Source organism: Fundulus heteroclitus, chromosome 4, assembly GCF_011125445.2.
Source record: "Fundulus heteroclitus isolate FHET01 chromosome 4, MU-UCD_Fhet_4.1, whole genome shotgun sequence".
Taxonomy (NCBI): domain Eukaryota; kingdom Metazoa; phylum Chordata; class Actinopteri; order Cyprinodontiformes; family Fundulidae; genus Fundulus; species Fundulus heteroclitus.
Genome location: NC_046364.1, coordinates 30,828,048 through 30,844,070, shown reverse-complemented (window position 1 = coordinate 30,844,070; position 16,023 = coordinate 30,828,048). Strand labels below are relative to the sequence as shown.

The 16,023-nt window shown below is 41.2% G+C and overlaps 1 protein-coding gene across 2 annotated transcripts in view; it reads left to right on the top strand.

Moving 5' to 3' along the window:
* myo1ea (myosin IEa) overlaps positions 1–16,023 on the top strand; it is a 69,514-nt gene that overhangs the window by 21,256 nt on the left and 32,235 nt on the right. For both annotated transcript variants that reach the window (XM_012882426.3, XM_012882425.3), the window contains exons 2-4: positions 8,735–8,878; positions 9,691–9,780; positions 11,916–12,010. In XM_012882426.3, coding sequence (XP_012737880.1) covers positions 8,735–8,878; positions 9,691–9,780; positions 11,916–12,010 — 329 coding nt within the window. The remainder of the gene's footprint in view (positions 1–8,734; positions 8,879–9,690; positions 9,781–11,915; positions 12,011–16,023) is intronic.

Genomic DNA, 16,023 nt, shown 5'->3' with positions numbered 1-16,023 from the left:
TTTTCTGGTTCGGCTTGAATCTGCAGAACCTTTTTATCACTATCGGCTCCTTTGTTGGGCCGGACACGTGTTTCCCATGCCACCTGCGCGTATTTCCTGATTTCCTGCATGGTAAGTTTCTTGGTTCTACAATGCATGGTAACCTCATAACGCACGCTTTCATGAAGATTATGGAGGAACAAAGATTTGAAAGTGTGGTCTTCCTCCAAGCCGGGAGCATTTCGTCCCTGAAAGTAAGCAGCCCGCAAGCGACGGTAGTACTCTTTTGGTGCTTCAGTTCTCTTTTGCTGAATTGCAAAAGCTCCAAGAGTGGCCGAAGCTGGGTCTGTAAACGCCGAATATTCTTCTCTTAAAGCCTGACAAAGAGCTGAATAACGGTCACGTGTAGCTGGAGGGAGGCTTTCTATGAAAACATGGACACTTCTGGACGTGGTTTTCCAGATAAGCTTCAACTTTTCTCGAGCTGAGGGGCTATATAAGTCTAGCAGACAGCGCTCTACCTCTCTGAGATAGTCATCAATGGTGGATTCTGTATTGCTAGGATCAAAACGCTCCATGTCTCGGGCCAGGGACTCAAGTTGACGCATCCGCAGTCCCTGTTCAGGGATCGGAGCTGGTCCATCTGAGTCCTCTCCTGACGACTCCTGCCTGCGGTAACCAAGATGGGAGGGAGGCTCCAGTTCTGACCACCTACCTGGCGGAGGCGGCCGTTCGTGGGATGCCGGGGGACCCTCCCTGTCATGAACTCTTGTCTGTGGACGCAGTTCAGAGGAGTGGGGTTCCCCTGTGTCCCAGGAACGGTGCTCTCGTCGCCCTGGTGGGGGGAAAAGATCATAGCGGGCCGTGTCAGGGGTCAGGTGGGAAGCAGGTGTTTTCCCATGATTTACATCATGTGGATCAGTCCTGATTGCCACCGTAAGTTGTTTAGGCATTTCTTTCCGTATCACACTGCTATATCTGTCCTGACCTTCGCTTACCCTTCGCTCAGAAGGTGTCTGAGGGCCTAGTTCATCCAATGTCCTCCAGGTGTGATCTCCATGTTTTCCTTTGGAGTCCTCACACTCAGATCCTTCTGTCTGCAAGCTAATGCGATCCTCCTCTCGCTCCTCTGTGAGATGACAGCTGCCCTGAACACTTTTCTGTTCTAGCTCCCTAACTCTTTCCTCAGCTGCGATCCGTATCTCAACCTCTCTGTTACGCAGATCGGTCTCTAGCGTTAACCTTCGGTGGTATAACGCAGTTAATTCACCCAAAACATCTGCTACCAATCTATGTTTAGGTTTGCTCTGGACCTCCTCCACCAATTCCTGAATTCTCCTCTCACAGTCTTCTATGCTAAACTGATTCAGACGGGTTTGTTCGTCCGGTGTCATTTTAAGCAGTGAGCTAATGACATCCTGGGCCTCCATTCCAATGGAATGGTTTGGACCTTCAGCTCCTTCAGCTGAAGAACCGCTACTATCCATTCTTTGTCAGCTATGGATAACAACACAACAGGTAACAACCTGTAGTTTAGCTCAGCGCTAAACAACAGACAACAAATAACAACGCTGTATTCTAGCTTAGCACTAGGTAACAACGCATACACTTTAATTTAGCTCAGCGCTAAACAACAACTGCTAACAACAACTGTTAAGTGGCTTCACTTTAACTGTTAACAGCAAACACGCACTATGACTGGCACTTTAACTGCAGTAAGTGGGTTCAAATACGTGCGTTTAATTAGGCTGCGCAGGGGAGAATCAACCCTGCGACTTACAACTCCTTAGTTTTAGGAACGGTTAATATGCTTGTTTAACTTTGAGAAAATTAACTTTGAGTGACATGGACCACTAACCTTTCGGCCAGTAATTAAATGATAAAGCTGTGGCTTTGTTTGTGATGCAAGTTATTTCAGAACAGGTGCTCTACACATGTGTGGAAAATAGCAGTGTCTTGGAGCTTCAGAGGTGGCAAAGAATGACAGTTAAAAACCGCTAAATTGCAACCTTAGTTTCAAAATCACAGCTCAATTTTGACCACTTATGATGAGCAGAAGGGGGATAAGGGAGGAAAGAGAAAAAAAAAAAGAATAAAATAAAATTAAAAAAGACAAAGGGGCGTAACCGTAAGGTAAGTTTAAAGAAACTGACTTTCAAAACTGTCCCTCCGGGACACTGAGCGATCTAAGCTGTCTTTAAAACCGTGACTGCAACTACCTATCCTGGCCACCAGATGGAGGCAAGGTCTCTCTTTTCAAAGCAGAACACGACACAGACTCTGATTGACAAGTAGCAGACGCTGGCTGCTGTGTATTTCAATCTAGCTGACTTCCAGTCCAGAAATCAATATTCAAACCCCAGGTTAACAACCTCAAACCACCACAAACACGTATATATTTAGTAATGATACCTCCTTAATCAATTATGACTGAATAGTCCTTTTGGCAAGGTGAGCAGTCAAAATGCTGGAATATGGATTGTGTTCATTCAATTCATAAGTTGCTGGTTATTCGATTTAGTCTAAAGGAACGCCAATAAGTAGACTCCAGCCCACCCAGGGACGCCAATTTATGCTATGCCATAAGCTGGTTGAATATGCTTATTATTATTATTAATTATAATTTGGTATTATAATTTAAATAATAAATCATTCAACTCAAAATTCCGCTATAACAAATATAGTTCAAATGGTGGTGATGTTAGCTATAAGCTTATAAGTATTTATACCACTAATGTATTAGTTAATTTGCTGTTATGAACTCATTTATGCTGGAATAAATGATCAGGTCGGACTGTTAACCGACCAGGTTTATCCAGCAGGCTGTGAGAACCCCAATGTAACTGCAATTAGAGTTTAAATCCTTATTCCTTATCACCATCCAATGATATTGTCTCTGTATTAATATCAGATGTTAACTCCAAAGGAGGTTAGCTCTGATTTCTGAATAACCAGGCAACTGTGAATTGGACTGAACACAAAACAATGTCTATTCCGCAGTGGTTGGTTTTATTGAACCAAAAGCAATTCCCTGTTACAGTAATTCTCTGATTCAAACAACTTTGGAATTCTTACTCATTACTAAACTAACATGCAAAATATATATGTGGAAATAAAGAACAAAAACAAAAATAAACAATGGATTAAAATGAGCGGTTAGCAGATCTTAACTTAACTCAAAGTTGTTTAACACCGCCCTCGAAACACCGGCATTTCACGTATCAGCATTGATAGACAGAACAGCTTCGGGAATCTCACTGGACGCTTTGATGTCTTACACAAAGCTAGTTCAGCTAAGCTACCTACAGTCCAGATACCGTGACCCTCCCAAGATGGCTGCTACGATGACGTATGAGGGGAGGTCCTAATGACGTAACCACGCTTACGCTGATAGGATAATGCCTCGCTTCGAGGGGCGCAGCTAACTGGGAGTTTAAAGCGAAGCCCGCGACTTGCTCGGACAAAAGATTAAATCGATAAGAAGAGCGAAAAGAGAGAGGGGGGAAGCAGGGAAAAAGATTAAAAGAAATAAGGTGGTAACCCACGGCGGGGTTATTGATGGATCACAAATCAACACAGCAAATCAATTGTACAATGCATGCACATACAAAGAAAATGTTCAGCAAAGTAATTCCAACTTCGTCGTGGAATAAAAGCATTAACCAACACCTACAAAGTTCTACCGCCTGCCCAGGCACTTCTAAACACCCTGTTGGTGAGACAGAAATGAAAGGGGAAAAAACCCCGTTACTTTGAGTTGCCTCGGGGCTGGTCCGGAACGCTCCGAGTGTGGCTTTCTGGACGCGCTTCGACGAGCGCAGTTGTCCACAGGCTGCAGCGGGACGGGGAAGAAGCTGCTTCGTTTCTTCCTCCGGGTTCAACAGTCGCTTTGTTGGCCAGACAAAGCGGGGTCCTCTTCGATCAGTGGGAGATGCGGCGTCTCTCAGTCTTTTGATCAGAGGGAATTTAAAAAGTACTTATTTAAGTCGACCTCCTGTTATAAAGCAGGGAATAACCGTTGCGTCGAAAAATCTCGGTCCAGCGAGCAATCGAACACGTGGCGTGGGAATCAGCTGTGCGTGTCTTCTCGGGTTGGCTAAAAGCCAGGGAAGAAGAAAGATGGTCGTGGGTGATCGGCTTTTATAGCCATCATCATAGCAACCTTATCTTGATCGGCGGCCATTTTGCCGTGTTGCGTGATGGGAGTTGGTGGCCATTTTGACCACATGAGTTGGTGGCCATTTTGACCACATTGCATCATGGGTAACGTAGTCCGTTACGTCCCGAATTGATGCAGCTTTTGTCACGTATGAACTACATGAGTTGGTGGCCATTTTGACCACATTGCATCATGGGTAACGCAGTCCGTTACGTCCCGAATTGATGCCCGCTTTCTGTCACGTCTGAACTGGCACAACAGTATACTATGCAACCGGGGTTGATTTTCCAGCGAGGCTCCCCCCAGAGGGCGAAAGTAAAAGTGCACTGTCATAAAGATGCTCAGCTGTTCTGGTTTCTCCGTCAAGCCAGGCGCGGTTGTTTTGAGCTTAGCAGACAGGCGAACGCAACGAAAAGTAAAAAAACGGCAGTACAAACAATGACTAACACAGTGAAAGTAGGAACATGCACACAGAGAGAGAGAGAAACCATTCCAATGTTACTTACAATCGCATCAGCAGAAACGCGAGGTCCGCGTCAGCCTTGCAGCCTTCTTTTTTTTTTTTAGCTCTCATCATTCAGAAAAAGCTTGCCCGATGTTCACCCGTGTACGACTCCTCTCTCTGTCCAGAACCCTTTTCCTCTTTCTTGCCTGCTCCAACATGGGCTTTCTCTGTTTTCTCGCTGGTTCTGCCATGATAACTACACAAATATCGCCACTGCGCTAGCAACGAGCATGCCTTTCACTGGGGGCGTGTAGCAGTTCTCGCCGTAAAGCAAGACCGACTCTCGCGATGCACACGAGACTTCTGAGCCTGTGGGTGCGGGCCGAGGGCTCCTGCAATTGCAAGTGCGGTATTTCCCCCACAGACCACCAGGGCGGCCGAGAAAACCTTTGTTCGACCTGAAATGACTCATTTAATCATCCAAAACGGTATGGAACACATTAATTAACTGAAAAATGTTGCATAGTATGCCTTTAATCTCAGTGTTTTATGCGTCAGGATAATAATCCCCAGTCATGCCAGCAGGTCCACATCTGAATGATTCACAAACAACTAAATGAATGTTGTGGCTTATAGTCAGTGTTAAATCAGACTGATGTGCTTGTGACAGGATTTTAATACTCAAAGGAGGGAATTGTTATTGTTTTTTCACTTGGACCAGGTTGGTTTGGATCAAAAGTATTTTTATCCTAAAATGTGTTTTTTATGAAGCATTGAAGTGTGTCAGGAAAAAGGAAAAAACAGAAGAAAGCTGTTAGAGGCGAACACATTGTGTTTTTCTACGTCATTGTTGTTGCCGGCTCTTTGACTACTGCCACCAGTGGATTGACTTCAACCCAACCCTTCATGCTGTCTCAAACCAGAGTTGAAATTATCTGTAGATAATCTTTGCATCACTTTAACTTTGGGTGAAATCTATATTTCTATGTTTTTCTCTTTTTTTTGTGTGTGTGTTATTTTTGGATGGGAGTGAAAGCATAGCTCTTTGCTCTCATGGCCATATACACAAACCTGACTAGACTTGACCTTTAAAAACTGTTACGCCGTGTGATTTGAGGACTCCCCGAACAACATTTTGCTCTTACAGGAACACACTCCCTGAATTAGTCAGAAAAGCTGTTAACATTCCTCAGCGCTGCTAAAACCCCAGACTGTAAAGTGTTTCTAATTTGGTTGCCTTAAACGAATAAATTTACCCTGCAGGACATGAAAGGCGTCAGGCCCTCCTACGGGACTTAGTCATTTAAAGCTAATTACTGAAAGCCCAATGACTTTTACTGCTCCTTGATCCTTGATTTATTTTTTATTTATTTAATGGTTTTTCAGCGGCTGCATTTGGTCCGTTCTGACCTAATGCAACGTTTGTATTGGTCTTTCTTTTCACACATGGAGCAACATTCACATTAATGTGTTTTTAAATCTAAAATCCCTGTTGCAATTTAAACATTACATCACATGATTCAATACAGAACAAGATTCCCTAATTTCTTAAGGTGCTGATAAACAAAATGCCAACATTAGTATTTTATGAGATAAACTCAAAGTTTGACTTCTATCATTATTATAACATTCAGTTCTCTTATAGGTGTAGATAGAGTTGAGATGTTTTTTTTTAAATTAATATCTGAGGCAAATTTGAAGGCATGTTTACATTGACCACATTCTGAGACCTTTATCAGCCAGACCTCGTTTTAGACCTCATTGTGGGATTCATTTCATCCACATTCAGCCAACGTGGCTGTTAAAACAATCCCAGAGCTGAAGCCAGCAGGTTTTCTTGCAAAACCAGTTGTTTCTTTGTGATGTAGCATAATTTAATATGTAAGCTTGTTGCTGCAAACTAAGCAGATGGATGCTTTTGCAGGTGGTTAGATGACTAAGCAGCTTCAGCAGTTTTGGCTCTTTCTGTTTGGTTTAGTTTTAAATCGGTGAATGCTGATACGCTCATTATGAACAAATATATATTATTATATGTAAAGCTTTGTATTTTTTTTCCTCAATGTTGCTGTTTTATGTTGCACACTTTACCTAACAATTACTACATCCTGTTTTGACATGTTTGTTAGAATCAAGAGTATGTTATTAATCCAATAGGGAAATTAAATGTTTTTGTAAGTCATTATTGGAGTTTCTTCAATGAGTTGTTGTTAGAAACGGTTATAAGTTGGGAATATGAGACTAAAAAGGTTGTGAAACTACTGGATTAAAGGATTATTTAAATCTAATTTGGGGAAAAAAAGTCTGATCTTTCTGAAATACAGAAAAGTTTTAGCCTATTAAGATTAACAGGCTATTTTACTTTTTTAATGCATTAGCTGCTGTTTTGGTTTCACATGAAATCACCGCTGCATCTTGGTCATGAAATTTACACTTATTTTAGCCTCCGGGAAGAAAAAAAGCCCTTTAAAACTAGAGATGCACCAGTGATGCATAACCTGGCCAACATTATTTTCTTGTTTTCTTTGAGGTCGGACCTACTGCTTTTTAATTTAAATTATTTTTTTCTGATTTTCTTTTTTTATTCTTGGATCTTAAAATACAAAGAATTGTGGCAGAGGTTCACGTGTAGTTCTGAATCTAAGAAAAAATAAAGACACTACAGGTTCATCTACATTAATGCATGAGAACATTATGTCCCTAATCTTAAACTTATTAAACTCAAAAAGTGCATCAGAGTAGACAAATTGATCATGTTGGCCTACCTATCACCAATCAAATGTGTTAAAGGGGAAATTAGCCAATTCTGATCTTTGGCTGATTGATTTCTGTTTCTCTACAAAACAAAAGAAAAAAAAAGAAAAAAATCAACACATGGCTAAAATTGAATGTTTTTTTCCCACAGATTATTGAGAATGGTACAAATGAATTTACCACATACTATTTTTAGTAAAATTCCCAAATATATCTGACATTTGTTTTACTATCTTTTGAGAAATGCTGAGGTATGCATTATTTTGGCCTGTTTCATAGTATTTTATTCACAATTTAACCACAAATGTGTGTGTATGAATGTGTGTGCAATTGGGTGAATGTGGTCCTAGTGTACAGTGCTTTGGGTGGTCAGTATGACTGGAAAGGCGCTACATAAGTTCAGTCCATTTACCGTTTCCTTTTACAAAAAGTATTTATTAAATTAGATAATTTACATTAAGTTTACGTATTTTGCCCTAAAATCATATGTTTATTCCTGTTACATCTGTTACACTGTTAATACAGAGTCTAAAGCAGAAATTTAATCCAACGGTATAAATCTGACGATAACAACCCACTATGAAATGGCAAAATTGTCATTTTCTTGTAAGTTACACATGAGATTACCATTTATCTTGTGTTACTCACTTATAAATGAAAATCGTAACTTAAACCTATGTGCTGTCGTTGTTCGATTGGGTGCGTGACTTTTCTCTCTCTCTCCCCTGCAGGATATTGTTTAATTTGCAGCATTGTTCTTCCCTCTGCTCATATTTCCCCTCTGAAGACCGCGGAGGTTTAACCTGTGTGTGTGTGTGTGTGTGTGTGTGTGTGTGTGTGTGTGTGTGTGTGTGTGTGTGTGTGTGTGTGTGTGTGTTGACTCTTGCCCCATACACCCGTTCTGGTTTTTTGAGTTGTTCTCTGCAGCCAGGAGAAAGAGACTCACCCTTTCGCAGCTCACTGTGATTCTCGTCCACAGTAGCCAAGCGGCTCTGACTCACAGCGCATGATGGATGACCTCAGATCTGAGACGCGCTCGGCTACAGGAAAAACAAGGATGTGGAGGGAAGGAGTGTTGGGATGTGGATGAAAGTCAAGTCTCGGCATCTTTTTAACACTTGAATAAATAAGACGCAGCACTTGTGGGACTCTGAGCTCGCGTTATTTCAAAGCAAACATTGTCCACGGTCTTGCAGAGGTCAAAAGATTTGCACGCTTCGACTTTTCGGCTTGAGGTTTATCTCATTAGTTCAACAGGACGACTAAAAAAACCCACACCGCCTCGTATTGTAGAAGTGCATCTGGTCAAGCCTGATGTCAGACTCTAGATTTGTTCACGCCATTGTGCCTCTCTGACTGAGCTAACAATTGTGCATTGTGTGCGTTTGTGTTTGTTCCAGGGGAGCCGGGGCCACTACCGGTACCACTGGCAGAGCCACAATGTCAAACACAGCGGCGTGGATGACATGGTCCTGCTCAGCAAGATCAGCGAGGACGGCATCGTGGACAACCTCAAGAAGAGATACATGGATGACTACATCTTTGTATCCTTTTTGCTCGGCGTTTTCGTACCCCTGTGAGAAGTGGCCGCTTTCCCCCCCCCCGAATAGCTGAATGCCCGCTCACTGTCACACGCTGGCAGTGAGTAATCCTCCACGGCAGTGTTCGAAGGTGACAAATTCCCCCTGAGATTCTGCCATGAGAAGGCTGGAAAGGGCCTCTTTGTGTGCGTGTGCCCTCACCCAAATATCTGGCTGCTGTTCCTCCCGTGAGTCAGACGAGCTGCAGTTTATCTCGCAGGGGCGTGCGAAGCGTAAAAGAAAAGGCGTGAGCAACAGCAGACTGCTTTCGGGACAGGATTTTAATTCAAGTGTTCTGCACAAATGCAACATTTAGGCTTTTATTGCATGGTTTGCTGCAGACGTAAGCTGCGCATGACGTGCAGCGAGATGAATGAATGAATAAACTCTTTCAGTGTTCTGAAAGCGGCTCATTGCAGGGATCGTGTAGTTTAGTAAATGCTGGCTGTTTTTTTTTTTTTTTTGGGCTCTTCAGCACTGAGTCAGGCCTTTTGATTTGGGTCAGTGAGTAGCTGTAACTGGGAGGTCTCCACGCTAAGGCCGCGGGTCACTGTGGGCCACCCACAATAGCAGCTTTATTTGCCATGAGCGGCCTTTCTGTGTTCGGAGCATAAAACCTCAGCATTACATGGAAGGTCCATTTTTACTGGGATTTCTAAGCCCTTATTTAGGTCCAGTCACCAAATTCACCGTTTCACTTGTACTACAATTGGTTGTAATGTGATATTGTGTCTTCCTCAATGGCTTCTCTGATCTTTAACCCGTAATCTCACCAGACATACATCGGCCCTGTGCTCATCTCTGTCAACCCCTTCAAACAGATGCCGTATTTTGGAGAGAGGGAGATCGAGATGTATCAGGGCGCCGTAAGTACATCCAAACTACGATACTATGCACAACAGATTTTTTTTTTTTTTTGTCTGGGGGGGAAATTTGAGACGATCGCCGCCTGAAAGACACAAAGACCGGCCGACGTTCAAACTTTCCAGCAGCTTGGCGCAGATGTTTCTGTCAGAAACGGGGATTCAACCATTGAGTGCGCTTGGCAGCACCTTCTCAGAACAGCCTGTTCAAGTCTGTTGACTCCCTTGGCCAGCCTGCTGAGCGTGGGCCCGTCTCCTTAAGCCAGGAGCAGACTGAAATCCAGTTAAATCTTTGACAGACTGTGAGAACGCTGAGGGTCTCTGCCTCAAGAACATTTTACTTTCTTAAAGATTGAACACAACAACTCTGCACTTTTATTTTTATTTTTATTTTTTTTTTGTTGGCAGGGTACAACTGTGAGGTCCAGGGTGTAGATTATACCATCCCACGTGTAAGGAGGGCTTTACTTTTTCTCTACGAAAGCCAATCCCTTACAGTACAGGGGTGTGCTTTCATTGGATGGACTCTTTTCAGTATTGGCATTTACACAGGTTACAACAGATCTATTTCATGAGGAATAAAACGTATTATGTCACAAACAAAGTATCATGGAGCAAAATTGCCATTTGTTTCTCATCATCATTAAATTCAATAAATATATGGGTAGAATGAACATTTTCATGCTGTTTAGTTTCGTTTTATAGAGAAACAATGCAAATGTGTGCCATGTCTATTTTGTTAAGTCCCCACTTTCAGTAATTGTAGACCTAGTTTCTACTGCAATTAGACTTTTCTTTTTTTTTTTCCAAGACTAAATATTGAACTTTGTCCCCTTTTTTGCCAAATAGCTCAAAGTCAGTCAGATTGGATGAAGAAGAGCTCTAAAGAGCAAATATCAAGTATTGCCAAGTTTCTCAAATAGATTTAAGCTCTTTGCTCTGAACCAGGGTTGGGTGAGATCGAGTCCTCAAGAGCCAGTGTCTGGAATGTTTTAGATGCTTTCCATGTTCAATGCGCCTGATTGCAATTAATGATTCATAACGAGGCCTCTGCAGAACTTCACAACATGGTAAGGAGGTAATTCATCATGTCAGCTGTGTTGCAGCAGGGTTATATCTAAAACATGGCTCTGGAGTTGACCACCCGGGATCTTGGACCAATCCAGTGTGGCTCTGGTTGGTTTTCTCCCAGGATTTTCTCCTTTGTTTGGCCTCCTCCATCCTTCCATCAACCCCAACCATTTTCCCTTTTCCTCCCCAAGAATAGTATCCCCGCAGCATGATGTTTCTGCCACCATGTTTCACAGTGTTGCTGTTCGTTTTCCTCCACACGGTGTTTTGTAGGCCAGACAGTTTATAGACCCCAAAACCTTCTTTCACACGTTTGCGGCGTAACCTTTGTGGCTTTTGGTAGACTTTAAATTGGTTTTCCTATTCTTTCATCAATGGCTTTTTATTCCCACTCTTTTTTATATATATATATATATATATATATAGATATATATATATATATATATATATATATATATATATATATATATATATATATATATATATATATATATATATATATATATATATATATATATATATAAGAAGTGTGTAAAATAGACAGATGATCTATGCAGACTTAATCTGGGCCTCTTGGCTGCTTCCCTCATTATTTCTCTTCTTGCATGTCAAATTGTTCAGATTTGCATTTGCAAAAAAAAAAAAAAGATAAAAAATAAAATAAAACCCTGAAACAGGTGTGCTGCTGGAGAAGAACTGCCACTAGCCCATGTGAAGAGTATGCTGAAATTAGTTTAGAAATGTTTCAGAAGTTAAAAAAAAAATGCTTTCTAGGTTAAAAGTAAATACATACAACTGATCTCACAGTTTTTAACCACATTTCTAAATGTCTTTTTTTAAAAGTTTTAATTCCTGTGGTAGCAGGATGTACCCTAGGAAACGGATGGAGCCATTTTAACATAATTTCCTCAGTCTCCAAACTGTTTCTGAATCTATTGCTGTTATTTTTTTTTAACTTCATTTGTCTTTTTTTACAAACACCATTGTTAATAAGTTGTCTTTGCTGTTTCTCCTCTGGGATTCATGCAGACCAATACTTTTAACACAGCTCTTTTTCGGACTCCTAGGCTCAGTATGAGAACCCTCCTCACATCTACGCCCTGGCAGACAACATGTACAGAAATATGATGATTGATCGTGAGAACCAGTGTGTCATCATCAGGTGAGGCCGTTTAAAAGCATTATGAACGTTAGCGTCTCCTCCTCCTGTCTCATTGTATGAGTTAATGATGTAGGACAACCTAGAAAGCAACACCAGTTAGAAGAGAAACTTTTTCCATTACTCTTTTAAGTGGACTTTTCTTTGTCCTTAAATTAAATGTTGTTGTTTTTTTTTAATCAAATACTTGAGTGCTGGGGGAGAGAAAGATGAAACCAGGAGAATTTGATCTCTGCAGGGTTGATCTGTGAGCTCACAAGGGAAGACAAAGCTGTTTAGGTCACGACAATATGTGAGAGTAAGAGGAGAACAGGCCAAACGGGTTCCACCGCATGTTTTGGCACAGCTGACCGACTGGGAGTGTTGTGCTCCCGTGCTGTTTTCCATCACAATGGTGTCAGTTTCAGTCAAATCCAAAATGCTGAAAATCTGATTACATGCAGCAGAGAGGACTGATTCAAGTGCAGCTGGATCTGCTCTGATTTGGCTCAGGATGTGCGCTTAGGAACACGGCAGCTGTTGGCCTGTATCTCTGAGGAACTTCCTGGGTTGGACAGAAAGAACACCTGTCCCTTTTTATAAAGTTTGCTGGTGAACATTTTAAAGCCAACAAAGCTGGAGACAGAAAAGCGTGCGCTCATGTTTCCAGTCATATCCTGTGTGCCAGTTATCCGAGTGGCGCGGTTCCCTTATTGCTTACCTCATTATGAGTGACCCCTGCTTCAGCACTTTGGCCGTTGTTTGGACAGCCAGCAGTCGCTGGTATTTCATGATTGACTAAATCGGCAAACAAAGGCTGGGAAGTGGTTTTATGATGAACCGGTATCGGTAAACAAAGGCTGCAGTGAACTACTGACAGTGCATTGTGGTCAGCTGCAGCCTGCTGTGGCTCTTTCTCTCCTTCTCTGAGAAAATGGTTGCCCTGATGATGAGCCACACAGCTCTGACCCGCTGTATCTTCTAATGTTTATCATCCTCTACTGTAATTTAAAGAGGAAGTGTTACGTTTTTTTTTTTAGTTTCAGCTTATTATAGCTTTGGTGTTGTCAGATTTTCCTTCTAGATGTTGATCAGTACTGGGGAGCCATTTTAAAAGTAAAGCACACCCTCTGTCAAGTCTGTGGTTTTCACATACAGTGGTTAAAAAAGTTTATTAAATAGGACTTTTCACATTTAACCGTGAGAAAAAACTGATTTTAAAAGGCAAAAGACAAATCAAACAGTCCAAATTAATAACAAAACTAATACAATTATAAATGTTTAAGAGATTGTGTTAAATGTGTCAGTAAAACACATACAACAGACTCCGCCAGATTTATTACGCAATGAAGGGAAAACCGAAAAGGTCTGTGAAACAAAGTTCAAACACTCAAGATAAGGTAGTAGCGCCTCTTAGCCGTGTTGAAGTATTTAACGTTTCTAAACCAATCTCAATCCATAAATCAGTCTGATAGATTTTTTTATTTACCTTCCCATGCAGCAGTCTCTGTCACCTTTAAAAAAACCTTAAAATCAGTCAAATATTCAACACTCCAAAAACATTTATGCAAAGAAAATCAACAGATTTTTGATTTTAGTGAATAGCTCTGACCATTCAGTGTCACATGGACATTTAATAATCTTCAATATTTCCCTTTATAATCCCACAGAGGGGAACTTTGTCTCTGCTCCTTAAGGAATGGGTGATACTTGGTGTGCTGCCACACTGAGCGGCGCACAGAAAGCAATCTGGTGTCAAGGGTCTTGCTCAGGGACCCGGAGTGACCCACTGAGCTTTGAACCAGCAATCTTTGAGACCTTTCCCAGATGCAAATGCCTAGCTCACTAAAGCCACTAGGCCACCACTCCCACTTGTGTAGAAGAAATAAAATCACCTAAAGGAAGCTATTAAGGGGTGCTGGGCACATGTCCAGTGGGTAAGCAGGAAAATAAAACAAAATCTTGCAGTAGCTTTACACAAAAATAGATAAACATAACGTAGTGTGCGTTGCAAACTCAGTCTTTGAGACAAGAGCTGTGTCAGTTTGTGCTGCCAGTGAAGAAAATAATGTTATTTCATCTAAAACATGTTCTTTGTGCTCGGATCAAAAACCTCAGCTGTCTTTTCCTGTAGCCAAAATATTATTTCATGACTATTTTACACGTGTAATCATTCTAAATTGGCTAGAAGAAAATTAACAATTACCTTTATTTATTTATTTATTTATTTATTTATTTATTTATTTATTTATTTGACAGGGACAGTACAATTAAACATTGCAACCAAACAGGTGGCCGATGTCCAAGTACATAAGGCTTGTAGCCATGGGCTAATTTGCAGCCTTCGTCCCTGGTTAGGCTTTTAAAAGGTGTAAGCATTAAGGGGGAGGAAGGTTAGTAAAGACACACAAATGCATAAAAAACAAGATAAGTTAAAACAAACAATACAGTACAAGCCAGTTTAGTGCTCACACTTTTGATTGTCTTTGAGCCATTTTTTCAATCTTGTGGAGAAAAGTCAAACATCAGTCTGTGACTTAAGCTCCAGAGGCTTAAAAGTTATAATTAATCACAAATTATTTTAGAGCTCGCTGGATTTCCAAAATGGCAGAATTCGATCATCCATACACGTTGACAAGCGTTTTACGACATAACGTCACACCGATATACCTCTAGGCCTCAGGATGCCACCTGCATGGGCATATTGAAGACACCTGGAGTAAACGTAGTTCCTTTTAGGGTCCAAGTCAAATCTGAGGTGTTGTTGTGCTGTGCATGCGTAGAGAAACCCTGTAATTTTAAAAGGATTGTGGTCTTTTTACCGTCTGTAAAGGTTGAATTACTGCAGCTAGATTTCCTCCTTCAAGCTCTAGATTAAATCGGGCTTATTGGGTCTTACTGAAGTTTGACTAAAACCCAGTTTTATTATAAATCCATCTGTTTAGACATCTGCAAAAGTTTGGTAAGAAAGACGTAAACCAAGGAGGCTTAGCAGCCCCCTATACCAAGTCTGGCTAAAAGCAGCTTTAATTGGCATATTTGTCGCTTATATCGTAAATTATAGTTAATCTGTAATCAAGCACAGTTGCAGGTATATATTTCAGGTTTCCAAACACGTTTACTGCATGGACTTTGCCCTCTATCTGGTGCGTTTCTGCTGTTTGTGGTGATGTATTGTTCCTACTCATTTTTTATGCTCCAATGAGGTTTCAATTGTCTGTCAGGAAAAAAAAATATTACACAAAGTACATTTAGTATTAATTTGGTTTACTTTGGAGGATTTTGAATGAACTTATTTTTCAGTCAACGACTTTGACTCCAGTTTATTGTTGACAGGCCGATAATGTCGACATAGTATCATCCGTGTGCATTAAGTCTTTTGTTTTCTGGGGAAGCCTTCCTTTTCAACTTCCTCTCCTAGGACGTTAGAGGGGCAGACAAACAATACGGGGCCCAACAGACAAGCAATGGGAGTAGCATAGTGTGTTGTTTTCATAGTGGTCTCCACAACACTTAAGATGTAATATTGTATCTATCATCTCAGAGACCATTTTCCTGCTGGTTTCTTGTGCTCTTATTATGTATGTAAAACAAACAAGCGGAGGTGAGTCTGGCCACTGAAAAAAAGAATTTACACTTCATAGCATGTCCTTCTTTTCACTGGACATAAATACATCAACATGCCAGATTGTATCGTTACATTTTAACCCGGCAGGCAAACAGACCTTTAGCCAGAATACATTGTTAAACGGCATATGAAGTCTGTCATTTGTTAACTGAATTACACGCTCAGCCTTTTGTTATCTGCTCGGTGTTAGCATTTCATGTAATATCAAGTTTTAATTGTAAAACGGATCCTAGAAGCTCAGAATGTATGCTATATTTTCAAACACAATGTCTGCAGCTGGCTGCATTAGGATCCAGACTACAGCGAGTAAATCTACAGTTTGGCGCCGACTGTACAGCCTTTGCATGGTTTAAGTTTGTAATAATTTACCCAATGCCTCTTTTTGTGTCTTGTCTTGTGTAACTTGTCC